This window comes from Mesoplodon mirus (genome assembly GCF_964341445.2).
Source record: "Mesoplodon mirus genome assembly, chromosome: 7".
Classification (NCBI taxonomy): Eukaryota; Metazoa; Chordata; class Mammalia; order Artiodactyla; family Ziphiidae; genus Mesoplodon; species Mesoplodon mirus.
The window spans coordinates 9,108,099-9,125,996 of record NC_138983.1 but is presented as its reverse complement, the minus strand read 5'-3'; the positions used below and the strand labels follow the sequence as shown (position 1 = coordinate 9,125,996).

The following is a 17,898-nucleotide window of genomic DNA, read 5'->3' as shown; positions in this document are numbered from 1 at the left end:
GTGGCCCAGGACCTGTAGGACCCTGTCTTCCTTTAGGGCTCTGTAAGGCTCCTTTTCAGTGCTCAGAGTCCGTCCTTCGCTTGTGCTGAGGCCTGGAGTGGGACCATCTGCTTTCGCTCCTGTCGCAGCTGCCTCCTCTTCCCTCTCCTCCTGTGGCAGGTGGGGGTGGGTGGGTGGGCAGGAGAGTGGTGCCCTCGGTATGCAGCCTCCAGGCCAGCCTGGGGCTCCCAGGGGGGCTCTCCATTCAGCTGTGCCCAGCTACCAGCTCTCTGCCCCAAACATCTGCCACTCCCTGGAGCCGCGAGCCCCAGGAAGGACTCCAGGAGACTCTCAGCCAATTGGGGACACAGGGACAAAGAGCCCTGGCCTGGAAGAGGAGGCCTGGGTTTGAGTCTTAATGCCACCCCAGCCTGGATGTGTGACCCTGGGAGAGTCTCTGCTGTCTCTGGGTGGAGGCCCACCTGTTTTCCACATCCTGCGCAGTGTCTGGCAGTGGCTGGCCCAGGGTCTCCGGCAGGAGGGCAGTGGCAGCGCTGGCAGCCACGGGGACAGCGCCGTAGATAAAGAGAGGCACGGAGGGGTAGATCTCGGCGGTCATGCTCACCAGCGGGCTCACAATGCTGCCCACTCGGGCCAGCGTGCTGCCCATTCCCAAGCCTGTCTGCCTGCGGGACCCAGGGGGATGGGTGCCGGTTAGTGTTCTGTCATGAATGCTGAGGTTCTGGCTGACTCTGGGGCCAGGGCAGCTCGGGCCCAGCCCCAGGAGACCCGCTGGTGCCTGCTCTGTTCCCCATTTGATTAGCTAACCAATTTGGCATTTATTTTGGAGATTAAAAAAAAAAAAACAGGTTGGGAAAGGCTCTGGGCAGAGAATCAGGAGACTGAATTTTGCCTCTGCCTTTAACTTGCTATGTGACCTTGGGCAAGTCTCTTGCCCTCTCTGGACAGTTTCCTGAACGGTTGAGTTAGCTCAGTTCGGCCAGTTGTTCTCAGATCACCTGAGGGATTTCATTTACAGTTGCCCCAGCTCCACACAGACCTCTTGGGTTAGAATCCCCAGGGGACGGGACCTGGACTCTGCATGTTAAGAATATGTTAAGAACATTCTCTATGAGAGCAGAGGTTAAAAACTTTGACTAGGGAGATAAACTGCTTGGTTTCAAATCTAAGCTTCCTGACTTATAAGATATGTGACCTTGGGCAAGGCACTTAACCTCTCTGTGGCTCAGTTTTCTCATTTGGAAAATGGGAATTATCATAGTACCTACCTCATAAGCGTGTTATGAGGACCAAAAGAGTTGATATTTGTAAACAGTTTGACAGCGCCTGGCACATAGTACTACCTTATACTATTGTTCTTTCAGCTGAAATCCTTTGAAAGTACAGTACAGTAACCATGACCCCTTGGGGTTCTCATTCCAAGTAGCCTAGGGAAGCCTGGCATTTCTTTGACATCTCATATGAATTTTGCACCCCATTCTATTTTTTTTTTGTTGTTGTTGTTTTGAATCCCATTCTTAAAATAGATATGTGTTTCTGGTGTCTTCATGCAAAAATACCCCCTCCCTGCAACCTTGGCACTCAAAAAAGCAGTGCTGTATTTATCCATACAACTCCCAGAACCACCGTTATTAAGTGGTTGCTCTGTGACAAAAAATTACTTTCATGTTTGTGGTCTTTGGTTTCAGACATACTACTTGGTTAAAGATGGAATTTAGATTTTGTGGCAGCTTCTAACTTGTGCTTTGGAGATCAAGGGGAGACTTCAATTAACTGCCTCTGAGATGTGTCTTCTTGGCCTCCATTCAATTAACTGCCTCTGAGATGTGTCTTCTTGGCCTCCAACCTTGTCCCAGTTGGTGGCTCAGATCTTCCCCTTAGGTCAGGTAAGAGCTTAGTGGGCAGCCTACGTGTGTACTGAGCGGCTGATATAGACCTTTCACTGTTAGGTGCTGGGAGGGCGCCTTGGGCTGGGGCATACTGGACTGTGCTCTGGGTCTGACCTGTGTGCGGGGGAATGTCTTGCCCCAAAGCCCCTCCCATTAAGCTCCCACTCACCGGATCATTGTGGGGTACAGCTCCCCAGTGTACAGGAAGATGCAGTTGAAGGAGGCAGCCAGGCAGCCCTTCCCCAGCACAGCAAGGGAGGTTCGGACAACGGACTGATCTAGAGAGAAGAGAGGGGGTCAGCAGATCTCGGGAGTGTGGGCTGAGAAGTTGGGTCATGTCTGGGGGTGTGGCCAAGGATGAGGGACCAAGATGTTCATGGGTGCTCACCCTGGGGTACCACCCCATTGATCAGGATGCAGATGCCTGCCAGCAGCAGTGAGGCCATCTGGGCAGGCCGGCGGCCCATAGAGTTGATGACAAGGAAGCCCACAAGCTTGGCAGGCAGGTCCACAGCACCAAAGATCACCTGGATTAGGTAGATGCTGACCCCAAAACCCTGCAGGTCCATGACCAGCCCATAGTAGGCAAAGCTAGTGGCAAGCCTAGTGGGGAGGGATGAGGGGTATGGAGTTCGTTAGGAAGATTGAAGGAGGGGGTGCTCATCCAAACAGGGGTGAGCTGCACAGGTTACCCTACTTAAGAATCTGGAGGGACTTCCCTGGTGGAGCAGTGTATAAGACTCCACACTCCCAGTGCAGGGGGCCCAGGGTTCGATCCCTGGTCAGGGAACTAGATCCCACATGCATGCTGCAACTAAGAGTTCGCATGCCACAGCTAAGGAGCCTGCCTGCTGCAACTAAGACCCACAGCAACCAAATAAATAAATAATTAAAAAAAAAAAAAAAAAGAATCTGGAATCTACCTTGCCTGATATTTCTTCTGTCATTTAGTATGCACTTTAAGTATTGGGGTAGTCCTCCAATACCCCAGATTTCTCAGTCTTCTGATAGTGTCCCCAGTGTATTAGGGAATTTTCACTTAGTTGCCATGTAGGATTTACACAGTTTTAGTCTTTATTTTATCTATTAATACTGGACTGAGGGAGGACAAGTGGATATCCAAAGCCATATGTTTAGGGCCAAGGTGTTGGGAGAGGCCAGTTTTCCGGGACCTGTCCGTGGTCCTGGGATGGGTGTTGTGCTTCTTAAGATGTCAAGAGCCCAGAATATAAAGCTCAGGTTGTTGGACAGAACCCACCACCTGGAGTAAATCCCAAATTGGAAGCAAAGAATTCATTGGTAGGATTGTTCCTTCTGACCATGTTTCTCTTGACTGTCTTGGGATTGCTATGATGATGGGGTTGGGAGAGTAGCACGTGAGAGGGGTAATGGGTGATGTTGCAGTGGGAAAGGAAGATTTTTGGCTGGTCTCAACCCTGGCCAGAGTGTACTTTCAGAGATGAGTTTTGCCTGTGCCTGTGTTTCTGGCAGGCACCACAAGGCCAGTAATGTCTCTCAATGTTTTGCAAGCCAGCCTCGTCTCTGCCTTTGTGATGTCATTTGGTTGACTCTGCGGCCGGCCATCAGTACCGATGAAGTGTTTCCATATTGGAACAGAGCTGATAAAAGGAGAAGAATATGGAGAGATTGATGCCCAGTTTGGGGATTGGAGGCAAACTGAGGCTGGAGGTCATCTGGTTCTTTAAGACTCTCTCTGGTGGGGGATTCCTGCCCCTCATAGCTGGTCTGCTGACTTCCTCCCTCCTGTCTCCCTTCTTCCATCCCCTGCGTCCACTCTTTCCCCAACCAGTCTTTTGTCTCTTGGTCTGTCTGTCTGTCCATCAGTCTGTCTGTCTGGGCCTACCACAGCATGGAGAGGCAGAGGAAGAGGCGGCGAAGGGCAGGACAGCGCAGCAGCTCCATGGCCGAGGCCTGGCCCTTCCCCAGGGTCAGCTCCTTCTGCAGACTGGCCCGGAGCACCTGCTGGGATGGACAGGGCTCAGGGCTTGGACTTCCATAGACGCTCCTCCCAGCCTAGCTCCTCAGTCAGAGAAGTCCTGTGAGTCCTGGGTTTAGGGGTGGAGCCCTGGTGGGGTGTCATGGGAAGTCTCAGGGGTCTCACCTCCATACTTAGACTGGCCCCCTCTTCCCGCTTCCCATTGATCCAGGCCACTCTTTGCAGGGCCTTCAGGGTGAGGTCCAGCCTCCCAGAGGAGGAGTACCAGCGGGCCGACTCGATGAAGAACCTGGGAGCAGGGGTGAGCGTGGGTGTTGGCATGGCTTCAGTTCCAGTCACTGGGGCTGGAGGTAGGGCATGGGCTTTCCAGAGGTCTGCAGTGGGATTTTATGTAAGGGTGGGAACCCAGGACTTTGCCACACCCCAATCTCTAGGACCGTAAGGCAGTGCCCAGCTTGGATGACTTATTCCCCAACACGGGAGCTCAGCCCTTGGGTGCTGGGTAAAGGGAGCAAGGCAGGCAGGCTGGAGAGCTGGGGGGAGCTGGGGAAGCCAGAGAACCAGACACCCTGGGGCAAGTCCTTCCGCCCAGAGCCTCAGTTTCCCCATTGGTCACACTGAGTCACTGGCCTGGGTTTGACCTTCTCTGATTCTGCGGGCGAGATCTGGGGGAAGTCTTGTCCCTCGCATCCCTCTGGGCCCCACGCACCAGGAGTAGATGAAGAAGGCAAAAAAGGGCACAGAGACCAGCAGCTGCAGGTAGCGCCAGTGGGGCACAGCATAGGCCACACCAGCCAGGAGAAACTGGCCCAGGCTGTAGACATAGCCAATCAGGGTGCCCACGCAGGCCCGCGTGTGGATGGGCATCCACTCCACATCTGAAAAGAGGGTTAGAACAGAGTGGTGGAACTTACTGGGTGCCAGGTGGATGGAGACCTGTGGAGCCCACCAAGACCCCTCTCTCTGTTCAAACCTTGGTCTGTCCCAAGGCTCAGTGGAAGATACATCAAACGAGGTTGGGGGCCATGGGAGGGGGAGTGGGGGACCTGTGATGGAGGTGGGGATGGGGAGGTAGGTTTGGAATCCCCAGGAGTTGTCCCCTCCACTCCCCTGCTGTGTGTTTTTGCTCCTCTCCAACCTACTGTCCTGGCCAGCGTCCTCTTTCCCTTCAGAGCATCTCTGACCACTCATTCCGTCCTCAACAGCACCCGCCCCTCTGGTCCTTCTCAGTCTGGGCTGGATTTCAGCCTCAGTGGCCAGAGCAGCTCAGAGGAGACAGTAGTATTCCTCTACTCTGGAGAATTGAGGTGGGAGTGGGACCACCTCTCTGCTTCTGTCTGAAGAGGTCCAGTTTCGTTCCTTGTGGGCTCCTGATGTGGCAGCTGGGGCAGTGGCTTGAAGACTTAGATTGGCCTTTAGGACTGGATTCTCTAGGTGTCCTGCCCCTGCCCTAGCCTTGTCCTGGTTAATTCCTTTAGTCTGGAGAATCCCAAATCCTTAGATTCCCTTCTGGGCTTGAGGAATGAGCTTGGGTAAATCCTTTCCCTTCTCCCCAGCCTCAGGTTCCTCATCTGAGAAACAGGGAGCAGGGGGGTGACTTATCCAAGGATGCACACTGATGACTCATGGACAGGCCATGCTCAGTCCATCAATGTGTCTGGTCTATATGATGCTGGCTTGCCCTATGTTAAAAATATGAGAATGAATTGCAAATGTTAAAAAAAATTGGGATATTTTACACTGATAAAAAAAGATGGGGGAAGATCTGACAGCCCTGAGACTTCTTGGCTTGAGCAGCTGAGTGGCTGTGGCCCCTCTGGATGGATGTGACTATCTTTTGAAGACAGTTCTCACCACTGCCTAATGCCTGTTGTCTGCTTCAGTCATTTATGGGAATTACCTGGCCCTAACAATGGAGTTTGCAATCACTTGTCTAAATGAGAGGCCAGGATGGTGTGAGCCCCGGGAAAAAGGCTGTTATGTTGGCTGGAAGGGCAGGACAGGCTGAATGCAGGAGGGGTGGGCTGGGAGAGGAGGCTGGAAAGGGGCTGCAGGGCTGGGTGGTCGGAGGGGAGTGGGTAGGGGCCTGCCCTGCCCTTCCAGCCTCCCTCACTCAGTGTCATGCAGTTGAGGGAAATGCCAGCCAGCGCCATGCCCGAGAGGAGCCGGAAGGCACAGTAGACGGGGAAGTTGGGAGCAAAGGCGGCGCAGGTTCCTGACACAGCCGTCTGCAGGTAGTTCAAGATCAGCACCTTCCGGCGGCCCAGCCTGTCGGGGGAAGGAAGACCTGCAGCAGGCGTCCTGAGGACCAGCAGGGCCAGGCTAAACTGGGAGAGGGGCGCTTGCCCTGGGTGAGTCCCTGGGGTGGGGGTCTTTGCAGGACCCGTGACTTATCATGAGGCTGTGCTATAGGTCCTCAAACGAGCCCCAGCTGGTGATGCCAACCTCCCACCTAGGCCCCCCAAGCCCAGGTGAGGAGCCCCCAGTCCCAGCCCGGCTCCTTGGCCCTGCCCAGGACTGACCTGTCTGCCAGGTGCCCGAATATCATGGCTCCGAGAAGCACCCCTACCATGTACAAGGACTGAGCCAGCTGGCGTAAGGCCCTACGAGAACACACGAGGTCCCACTGTGGGGAGAGGGGGCAAGGGTCAGGCCAAGGTGAGCCTGGGCTGCAGGGCAGCCCCTTGCCCTCCTTCCGGCTGGCCCTTTGAGGCCTGTGTCACCCTCTTCCTCTGACTCTTCTCTTTGGCCCCAGGAGCTGAGAGACTTTTCTTGACCCCTACAACTCCCACCTCCCCCTTTCCTACAAAGACCCCCATCTTGAACCCCTTTCTCCATTTTCCCATCTTGGCCTCTGGAGAATTTGAGACAGTCTCTGTGTGTGTGTATGTGTGTGTGTGTGTGTGTGTGTGTGTGTGTGTGTCTCAGAGGGGAAAGCACACTCTGGATGGTGCACAGAGGGGCCCAGGTCTCCTCACCTCCATCACGATGGTGGAAGGGAAGGTGCTATTGTCATAGATCCAGCCGTGGGTGCAGGGCTCTGTGGCCCCCGTGCTGTTGGTCTCTGTGCCATTGGGAGAGGGCAGCCCCCGCTGGGGGGAGGTGAAGCGGAGGCAGGACTCGGGCCGCCCCTGCCCGTCCCGGGGCAGCCAGGCGTCCAGCTCCCCGTCCTTGCTGAGGTTGGCGTCGGCAGGCGGGCGGCAGTGGTGGGTGGGGACAGCGGCGGTGAAGTTCTGCAGGGTGTTGTGGGAGGCCATCAGGAGCAGGGGGAGGACCACCAGAGTGACCTGGATCTGCTGGAAGCGGCCGGCGCCCCCCACCTGCAGCAGGAGGTCATTGAAGGCCATGGGGCCAGGCCTGGCCGAGAGGCTGGGGGCTGAGGACGTCCAGTCCCAGGCCCTCCGTCTGTGTGCCCGTCTGCCTGCTGCTGTTCCCTGGTGGAGAGGGACTGCTGTTGCTTCCGCAGCCAAGCTGCTCCTGGAACTGAATCTGAGCTGCCTCTGTAGGGGGGGACAGCAGCCCGGCCAGGCGGCCCCTCCTTCCTTCTCTCTCCTTGTTCCGTCCCTCCCTTTCCTTGGCAGCCGCTCCTCACTTGGTGTGAGTGTGTGGGGTGTTTCTCAGCTTTCAGGGTCTGCTGTAGCGCTGACCCCTACAGGGGCAGTATTTAATCCTTGGCCTGGAGGGAATGAGTTAAAGTGTGACTTGGTATCAGAAGGATTAACCCTCCAAGTATCCTTGTATCAGTGGAATTTCTCCACATAGGTATAAAGGGCAGGAGAGGGTGGACTGAAGTGGGGGTGATGGGAGCAGATTGTACTGGGCATCTGGGGGCAGGAGGGGACAGGGTGGGACCTTTCTGTCTTCCTTTTAGTGAGGGGATGGGGCTCTGGGAAGTGTGCTGGCCTCTTGTGGGGCTTCTGTCCCTTTTAGTGGGCAGGATCCAAAGGGACCGTCGTGGGGAGGGGGTGCCAGAGAAAATACAGGTCGCCCAGTTAATTTGAATTTCAGATCATCAAAGAAATTTTTTTCTTTAGTGTTAAGAATGTCCCTAATAGTTACATGGGACATACTTCTACTAAAAAAGTATTCATTGGGGCTTCCCTGGTGGTGCAGTGGTTGAGAGTCCGCCTGCTGATGCAGGGGACACGGGTTCGTGCCCCGATCCGGGATGATCCCACATGTCGCGGAGTGGCTGGGCCCGTGAGCCATGGCCGCTGAGCCTGCGCGTCCGGAGCCTGTGCTCCGCAACAGGAGAGACCACAACAGTGAGAGGCCCGCGTACCGCAAAAAAAAAAAAAAAAAAAAAAAGTATTCATTGATCTGAACTTCAAATTTAACTGGGTTTCCTGTATTCTTTTTTTTTTTCTTAACATCTTTATTGGAGTATAATTGCCTTATATTGTTGTGTTAGTTTCTGCTGTATCACAAAATGAATTAGCTATATGTATACATATATCCCCATAAACCCTCCCTCTTGTGTCTCCCTCCCACCCTCCCTACCCCACCCCTCTAGGTGGTCACAAAGCACCGAGCTGATCTCCCTGTGCTATGCGGCTGCTTCCCACTATCCTGTACTATTTGCTAAAATTGGCAACCCCAGTCTTTGGTCTTCTGGGGACAGCTTACATCTTATAGGACCACGGCTTTGTTCAATTGGAAGACACAATAGAGGTCAGAGGCTGCTTTTGAAGCAGTGGGACCTAAGACCAACATCTTATGTGATGTAGATTGAGTCTTCCAGTACCTCAGCTTTTACTTTCTTTCTCATCCCGATTCAAAATTTCCCTTTGTCTTGTCTTCTGTCTATAGCTTCTCCTCCTCCCCTCCTCCTCCTCCCCCTCCTCCTTTTTCTTCTTCTTGTTCTTGTTCTTGTGCTTGTTCTTCTCCTCCTCCTCCTCCTCCTCCTCCTCCTCCTTCACAATGAGCATGAACTTATTTTACTTTTAGCCACAACTCTAAGACATTCACTTGATTTCCCCAGCGGTTTGGTTCCTGTGTCCAGTTCACTCCTGCTCAGGGCAGTGCCAAGCTCTGATTGGATGGGTTTCTATGGGATCCGATTGGTTGGATCCTGGGTTGGGGATGTCAACAGAGTGGATTACAGCTTCTTGCTTTACTTTGCATAGTGTATATTATATAAACCATGGACACTGGAGTCAGCTTACTTGGATCCAAATCCTCACTCCACACTTGCTGGCCATGGGCAAGTTGCTAAACTTTCTGTATCTCAGTGTCCTTGTTTGCAAGATGGGGATAATGGTTGTGTATACCTCATTGGGTTGTTGGAGGGTTAAATGAGCAAATACAGGTAAAGATCTTAAGGTGGTCCCTGCCCTGTGGCTCAGTGATCATGAGCTGTTCTTATTATTTGTTTCTGGTAAAAAGGTGATACTATCACACTGATTTTAGAGAGAAAGTGTGCCTAGGCACATCTTACCCTCAGAACAGTGATTCCTGATTGGGGGAGATTTTTCCCCAGGGGACATCTGGAGACATTTTTGGTTGTCACCACTGGGGGTGGTGGTACTACTGGCATCTAGTGGGTAGAGTCCCAGGGATGCTACTCAACATCCTACAGTGCACAGGACAGGTCTCCATAACCAATAATTTTCTGGAGCTAGAATGTCAATAGTGCTAAGAAACCCTACCCTAAAAGATGTCCTCAAACTTCTTTTGTATAGTGATCAATCCCATACCTGCTTGGCAAAGGACAGTGCAGTCAGACGGATGACTCCTACCAACATATTTCTAAGAATCCCCACATGCTTATTTGAATGGGCAAATGTTTGCAAGGTGAACACGAGAACTCCTCTGCCTCCCCAGAATAACAGCAGACTTGCAGGCTCCAATGTGCTGCAAGTCTTCCCCTAGCTGCGCCTACCCAGCCAGTTTTGCCACTGGAGTGGCTGAATCAAGCAAGACCCTGGTCTCCCTGTGTCCAGGCCAACACCCTTTCCCACCATGTTCTAACTCGATCGCTGGGCTTGGGTTACCATATTAGCCTCTTTTTTGCCCTTCATGGTGTGTTTCCATCTGGGGTCTCTGGCTGTCCCTCTCTGCAATCTGCCACCCAGTGACTGCTCCTCTAGCCCACTTCAGAGATTTTGGCATATGTCTGAACACAATGGATTATTGGGGTTCCATAGTTTTACAGGAGGTATGCCAGGCCCTGCACAAATTAGCTGATGCGAAGGGCCGTGAAGGGAAGGGGCATTTCTCAATTCTTCTGGGCACAAATCTCCAAGTCTTATTGAGGGGAAGCAGTTTGACGTCTGACTTCTCTTGTAAGGAGTCAAGATGCTCTGTTAACATCGCACAGTAGTTTACACAAACTACACTTTTGTGTATGAAGTTGGGGGATTGTTTATTGTCTATTGAAGTCCTGGGTACATAAAGTCTTACGCTAGTTCAAACCTATTCTGTCTAACTTCAAAACCAACCAAGTTCTTAACTGGTACTCTGGAGGTGTGGACTGCCCAGCTAAAGAGCTCTTGGTGACTATGTGACCTCATATGTACAGAAGAGAATAGGGGAGGCCCAGAGAGGTATGAGGCTCAGCCCAGCTTCCCTCCTCCCACCCTGTGTTGGTTCTGGGCCGGGACCCCATGGGTGTCCAGATGCCTGACAACATTTTCCAGGCCAAGGTATATAAGAAACTTGTGGCCTGGGGATGTGAGGACAGCTGGACAAACAGCTTGGGGGTTCTGGGGCCAGTCTCCTGCCAGGACTTGGTGCCCTCATGGGGGAGTGGGTGGAGTGCCAAGTGCAGTGGGGGAGATTGTGGGCCCCTACAAGCACCCTTCTTCTCTGAGCCTGTGTCCAGTCCTGCCTGGGAGAAGAGTTCCTTCCCTAGTGTCTGACCAGCTCCAAGCCAGCCTAAGTCTGGAAAAGGCTCAACTGGAAACTCTAGGGACTGAACTGTGGTTGGCTCCTGGAATTATCTGGTTAGTGAGGGGATTCCCCACCAGGCTCTCAGCTCATGGAGAGTTTCTGGATGGAATTGCTCCCTTGGCAAATGATTTGTAGAGCCAAGAACTATCCTTTAGGAACATTCTGGGTCATTAAACACCCAGAGTTGGACTCCCCTGTGCTCACTGGAATGTGCACTTAAATTCTGGCCATGCTCACCGAGAAGGGGTCAAATCTGAGGACTTCCGACTGGCCAAGAGCCACAGAACCACGTGCCATTAGCGATGAACGCCATCACACAGGTGAAAACTTCCATTGTGCAGATGAGGAGACCAAGGCCCAGAGTAAGCAAGGGATTTGTCTAGGATCACACAGCAAGCAAATCTAGAACTCAGCCCTCCTGATTCCATTGCTTTTTCTACTATGTTAGCAGCCATCACATATCCCAGATTTTCTGAGACATCCAGATTTTGTATAATTTTATTCCATTAACTAAATGGGATTTAAGGTGTGTGACTACCTGTGATTTTGATGTTGATTATTTTGTGAGACTTTTCAAATAAAATAATTTACAGATAAAGAAAACACTCTTGCTCAGATCACATGCCCTAAGTGTGAGTTTGAAATGATTGACCTGGAGAGAAGTCTGGCAGACTCCAAGTGCCTGCCAGGCCTACAACAACATTCGGATCAAGAAGCCAAATTGTGAGCTTTATGCCTGTGGCCTGGCTACTTAGAAATTAATCCAAAGACTGCCATTTAAAGGCTGGATATGAGGCTTACCTGGTGGCGCAGTGGTTGAGAGTCCGCCTGCCGATGCAGGGGACACGGGTTCGTGCCCCAGTCCAAGACGATCCCACATGCCGCGGAGCGGCTGGGCCGGTGAGCCATGGCCGCTGAGCCTGCGCGTCCGGAGCCTGTGCTCTGCAACCGGAGAGGCTACAACAGTGAGAGGCCTGTGTACCACAAAAACAAACAAACAAACAAACAAACAAATAAATAAAGGCTGGATGTGAGTCTAGTAACCAATGAAGTAGCTCAGTATGAGGACGCCCTCCAAGTGAGGTGCTCCACATTGGGTGGCAATTCACTGAGCCAGTTCAGGGACAGAGAGAAGCAAATAGGGAAAGCGGGAGGAGCTGGAGTTGTGGAGGAACAAGCAGACATGGAGAGAGGGTGGAATCCAGATAGGGAGTTGGGAATGGCCAGAGGAATGGCGTATATGGGGGGGTGGGTCAGTACATCCTGACACCAGCATCGCAGGTCATCAGGAGTCCTGAACATGTGACTAGGAGCTGCTTTCCTGGGCATCTTCCTTTACCTTCCTGTGTGTCTTTGCAGTAAACCCCTGGATACAGCACAGGAACAGCTAGGACGTCCTGGGAGCCACCCTGAATTCTGGACAACTGAAAGACGGGGATGGGGTGAGAGAGCCAGTGTACTTCACTGAGCCCAGTTCTTCTCCCTGCAGGTTGAGACCAACTCAAGCCAAGGGGAGACATTGGTGGTCCCATTGTCAGCTGACCCTAAGTCAAATGTTGTGGAGGTGGGACGGGGAGAAGTCAGGTGCCAGGCAGGCATGAAGGGCAAGCATAAGAGGAGCTGTTGCAGTCTAGGAACCGAAAGAAGTGAAATGAGGCTAGATTTCAGGGTGCAAGGTAGAGGGTGTTAAAAACTGAAGCCATTGGGGCAGGTTGGGGCCTGATCATGATGGGCCTTGTAACAGAGTTTAGACTTCATCCCGATGGGGTGTTACCAAAAAACTGAAGCATGGGGGCAATATGATTTAGTTCACGTTTATTAAGCACTCTCTCACAAATATCTAAATACAGACTTGAGAGTAATTAGCTCCGTGGCTGATAATTGAAGCCCTGCTGTGTGTCTGAGTTGTCCAGTATGGTAGCCACTAGCTACTACTGGGCGCCTGAATTGAGCTAATCCTAATGGAGATATGCTGTTAGGGTAAAATACATATGGATTTTGAAGACTCAGTATGAATTAAAGGCTATAAAGTATCTCATTGATAACTTTTCTATTGATTACATGTTGAAGTGGTAATATATGGATATATTGGGTTAAATAAAAATATTATTATAGTATTAAAATTAATTTCATCTTTTTAATAGTTACTAGGAATTTTTAAATTACACAAGTGGCTTGCATTATATTTTCACTAGACAGTGCTGGTAAAGAATCCTAGAGGAAGAGGTCCTAGGAAGAGTTTTGAGAGATGATCATTAAGAGCTGATAAAGGAATTGCTTTTGGAATTGTTTGGTTATAAGGAACAGAAACACTTGAGTTTATCTTTGAAAAGAAGGAGTTTATTCAGAGAATTAAAAATAGTTGATAGAACTCAGGGGCAGAAAGGGCATCCAGGGCTGAGAGGGAATTGGGACCTGGAATCCATTAAGAATCAACGCACGGACTTCCCTGGTGGCGCAGTGGTTAAGAATCTGCCTGCCATTGCAGGGGACATGGGTTCGAGCCCTGGTCAGGGAAGATCTCACATGCTGCAGAGCAACTAAGCCCGTGCACCACAACTACTGAGCCTGCACTCGAGAGCCCGCGAACCACAACTACTGAGCCCACGTGCTGCAACTACTGAAGCCCGCATGCCTAAAGCCCATGCTCCGCAACAAGAGAAGCTACCACAATGGGAAACCCATGCATCGCAATGAAGAGTATTCCCTGCCCGCCACAACTACAGAAAGCCCTTACGCAGCAACAAAGACCCAACGCAGCCAAAAATAAATTTAAAAAAAAGAATAAATGCAAATGATCTCACCATTTGTTTATCTGTTTATCTGAGCCCATGTCTTCCCCCCCGCTCTGTGCATCTGCTTCATTCTTTCTCTGCAACTGATTTTCTCTGCTCTACTTTTATCTGGGCCAGCCCACCTTCATGCTAACTTGCCTTCTCAGGACGGGAAACAAGAGATGGACTAGAACTTCCATGACCCAAATTCCAGCCTGGAGGGAAAATGTGATTAATGAGATTTGGACCTGAAGTGCCCTCTTGTCCAGTCAGTCATGACCAGAGGTGCAGGGTCATGTTAACTGTTCAGTTAGCAGGCTCTGGGGAATGTAGACCCTTGAGGAAGGTGTGGGTGCGGGACAAAGTGATCACCATAGCATTTTACAGGAAACCCTAAAGGAGACTGAGAAGGAGCAGCCAGAGTGTGGGAGGGAGCTGTAAGCACATGGCATCTCAGAAACCAAGGAAGGAGGCCATGACCAATAGAAAGAAATCTGCTGTGAGGTCAAGTAAGACAAGGGATGACCAGTGACCTATGGATTTGGCACAGGGCTGATGAGTGTTGTTGGTGAAAACAATTTCAGAGAAGGGTGGGAGCCAGAGCGAAGTTTGGATGAGGTTAGAGGGTGGAGGCAGGGGAGGCAGACAGGAGCTTTGTGAAGTTTGGCTGTGAAGTGGAGAAAGAGACAGTGTGGCCCTGGAGGGAGACGTGGCCTCCAAGGAAGTTTGGTTGGTTGGTTTGTGTTAAGATAGGAGAGATTTGGGTTTATTTAACTGGTGATGGGAAGGAGCCAGGAGAGAGGGAAAGGGCAGAGACCCAAGGAGAAGGCAGATGGCTGCTGGTGGGAGAGGCTGGATGCAGAGCCCCAATGGGAGGACTTGCTTTTTGTTGTGATTGGGGGAAACTTGGGAAACATGGTGGCAGACGTCTACGATGTTCAGTTACGGTTGCAGTTTTCTCAGTTATATAGGAGACAAAGCTGCCTGGTGGGCGCAGGGTTGGGACATGGATCAGAGACTTGGGGTGAGCAGGGAGAAGGAGGTCGGGATTGGAGGAGCCCTGGCTTCCGTCTGCAGCCACTCTGGGCTTATCTAGTCAAGTGCTCACATGCATGACGGGACGTAGATACACACGTGGTATTTCCAAGGACAGGACTTGCTATAGACTGCTTTGTAACCCCCAATGTGATGGTACTAGGAGGTGGGGCCTTTGGGAGGTAATTAGAGTTAGATGAGGTCATGAGGGTGGGGCCGTCATGATGGAATTAGTGCCCTTAAAAGAAGAGAAACCAGAAAGCTCGATTCATCTCTCTCCCGCCATGTGAGACACAGTGAGAAGGTATCTGACCATCTGCAAGCCAGGAAGGGGGCCCCCACCAGGAACTGAGTCTGCCAGCACCTTGATCTTGGACTTCTCAGCCTCCCGAACTGTGAGGAAGAAATTGTTTAAGTGATTCTGTCTGTGGCATGTTGTTATAGCAGTCCGAGTCGACTAATACAGGCTTGGCGTATACACACGTCAGTGTGCTCACACTGGACACACGTGTTCACATCAGCCCACCTTGCATGTACCTGTGTGCCCACACCTGTATGTACATGCCAGTGTGGATGGGCAGATGCACATACTCACATGTCCATACCAGGCCCTGCCCCCTTTCCCACCCCTGTTCCTGAGCAGCATGGCTTGAGTTCTTCACTGCTGTTTATTGAAAACTCCCATTGAAGAAAGGGGTGGGAGCAAGGGGAAGGGAGTGGGAACAATGGGAGAAGTGGTCAGTGGGGAAGGGCTGGACAGAAGAATGGCAGGGCCTGGGCTGCAGGGAAGGTGAGGGCAAGGTGGGGTGTGCAAAGGCCTGTAGCCAAACTTTTGAACTGTCCAGGGCTGGGCTGGGGAGCTCCGGTGGTGGTGGAGATACCTCCACCAAGCTCTTAGAAGACTGTGTCCTAGGAGCATAGATGCACCCAGGGCCCTCCCCAAGGTGCCTGTGGAGCCCAGAGACAGGCAAGGACCTGGCTGGGATTAGTCTCTGGAGGGCAGGGAAAGGAGGGTCTGTTGCCTTCAGTTGGGGCCCAGGCCCAGTTCACAAGGCTGCAGAGGGATCCTCTGGGATGCGTTTTCCGCTTCTGGCTCCTGCTTTGGCTCCTTTGCCTGCAGGGACCTAGGGAAAGAGGGCTCAGGAAAAGCCTTGGGCTTCCCCAAGGAGGAGGACTGGAGGGGCCAGAAACAGGGGACTGACCAGTTTTCTAAGTCTTCAACAGTCTCTGGCAAGGGCCGATTGAGCGTCTCAGGCAGGAAGAGGGCTGCACTGCCTCCCAGGAGGGCGATGGTCCCAAAGATGACGTTGGGGATGAAGGGCTTCAGCTCCCCGGTGATTTTCACCAGTGGGGCCGTCATGCTTCCCACGCGGGTCCACAGGTTATTTATGCCCATACCTGTTTGCCTGGGAGAGTTCAGAGCAGAGATTGGCAGCCTCTGTGTGGGTTCTCAAAGAACAGCTCTGGGACCCCTGGACAGGGGCCACAGTCCCACCTGCCCCTGTATCCTTTGGCTAGGCCGCTTCCAGGCCCAGCACCTACCGGATGACTGTGGGGTATAGCTCGCTCGTGTAGAGGAAGAGGCAGCTGAAGGAGCTGGACAAGCATCCCTTCCCAAACACAGCCAGTACTGTCCTCAGGGTCAACAAGTCTGCAGAGGAAAGAAAACGCAGTAGACCTTGGGGCTCAGGAGCCCCTGAGTTTTCTCACTCCTCAGAGACCTTGTCTCCCTTTTTGCTTTGGCTGCCAGACAGCTCAGATCCAAACTTAAAGCTGAGTAATAGCCCCTCTGCTATTCCCAGTGCTTCGCAGGCTTGCGTCCTGCTGCATTTGGGGTTTTCCCTGGCTCTGATTCCCTATTCTCATATTTTGTTGTATCTGTTTTTGTCCTAAAATATCTCCAGTTCCTTTGGAAGGATATAGGTGTATCAACACACAAACATCTATATAAAGTAAAAGTGGCTTTTCCAAGGTCATGGTGGAGTAGGTTGTGGGGTGTTCCTTGAGCACTGGGCTCTGATGTTTCCCCATCCAAGCTTGTCTTCTGCAGCAATGTCACCCAGGCAACACCCAAATCCCGAGCAATTCCTCTCACTGTGTAGACACCACCATACTTTGCCCTGAGTCAGATCTGAAAAGGATCTTTGATATCATCTAGCCCACCTGTGTTATTTTCTAGAAGAGAAACCTGAGCCCCAGAGAGTACAGGGGGCTGCTCAAGGTAACACAGTGAATTAGAGGCAGACTCAGCAGATCTGGAGTCCCTGGAACCCCACTTCCCAGCCTGTGAGGCCCACAGACACATTGGTCTCATGGGTCAGCCTTTTTCGGAGGGTTCTGGGGCTCGACACAGCTTCTCACCCGAAGGCACAAAGATGAGAGACAGGATGCATCCTCCTGCCAGGAGTAGAACAACGGCCTCCGTGGTGTGCCGGCCCAGATAGCTTATGGAGACCATAGTGATGAACTTGGCTGGGACGTCAACCCCACCAAAGATGAGCTGGAGAACATAGAGGTTGACGCCAAATTCCTCCACACCCATAGCCAAACTATAGTAGGCGAAACCGGTGGAAAACCTGAGGGTCAGAGAGTGATTGATTAGGACCCACAGCCAGGTGGGGGCCTCTCCCCCTACTGCTCATTGGGTCACCAGGATGATGACTAGTTTCATTTCTTGTCCTAACTGCAACAGATTGATAGGGGCTGCTTCAGTGCTCTTTTGAGGCCTCTGAGATTGTGTCTGGGCTCAGTGAGAGAGTGCTGGGATTGATTGGTTATGTCTGACATGGACATGGTCTAGGGTATGGTGACAAAGTGCCATATAATTGACTCCAGAGAATATAGGTCCTGGAGGGACTCTTGGAGACCAAAGGAGGCAGTAAACAATCGCTCTTTGTTGGGTAATGGTTTAACATTCAGCTGTGGGAGGTGAAAGTCCCCAGGGCTGCACACATGGGTCAGATGCCTCCCCTCCCCCTCTCAGAATTGTGGGATCCCTTTTGAAGAGTTCCTGGATATACTGAATCCTTTTCACATGGGGGTGGCCAGGATGAGAAGGGCGTCAGAACCAGGTCATGGAAAGGGCTTTGAAGGAGATGTGGGATGTCCGGCAAAAGAGAAGACTTAGAAGAATCACAATTTCTGTCATTAAATCTTGAAGCCCTGAGAGCCAGGCTTGTTCTGTGGGGTCCCAGAGGGCAGAGCGGAACCAGTGGGGGGCAGGGGCAGAGAGGCACAGCTCACATGGTAAGGATGTGAGCTGGTGAAGGTGTTTGGAGCATTTGTCCTGTGGGTGAGGTGGGTGTGACCCCAGAAGGAAGCAGACCCTTATGGCTGGACCTGGGTGTGGGGC

At 52.0% G+C, this 17,898-nt stretch overlaps 1 protein-coding gene across 1 annotated transcript in view; it reads right to left on the bottom strand.

Annotated features, from left to right (window-relative positions):
* Nucleotides 1-258: 258 nt before the first annotated feature.
* The window catches only part of SLC22A6 (solute carrier family 22 member 6), a gene marked incomplete at its 5' end in the record, with an annotated part of 34,979 nt that continues 17,339 nt past the window's right edge, over nt 259-17,898 (bottom strand). The window contains 14 exons of the mRNA XM_082629327.1: nt 259-665; nt 2,059-2,167; nt 2,278-2,492; nt 3,754-3,869; nt 4,012-4,135; nt 4,556-4,724; nt 5,960-6,114; nt 6,369-6,472; nt 6,825-7,222; nt 12,077-12,161; nt 14,860-14,939; nt 15,573-15,952; nt 16,089-16,197; nt 16,908-17,122. Coding sequence (XP_082485453.1) covers nt 395-665; nt 2,059-2,167; nt 2,278-2,492; nt 3,754-3,869; nt 4,012-4,135; nt 4,556-4,724; nt 5,960-6,114; nt 6,369-6,472; nt 6,825-7,222; nt 12,077-12,161; nt 14,860-14,939; nt 15,573-15,952; nt 16,089-16,197; nt 16,908-17,122 — 2,530 coding nt within the window. The 3' untranslated portion in view covers nt 259-394. The remainder of the gene's footprint in view (nt 666-2,058; nt 2,168-2,277; nt 2,493-3,753; nt 3,870-4,011; nt 4,136-4,555; nt 4,725-5,959; nt 6,115-6,368; nt 6,473-6,824; nt 7,223-12,076; nt 12,162-14,859; nt 14,940-15,572; nt 15,953-16,088; nt 16,198-16,907; nt 17,123-17,898) is intronic.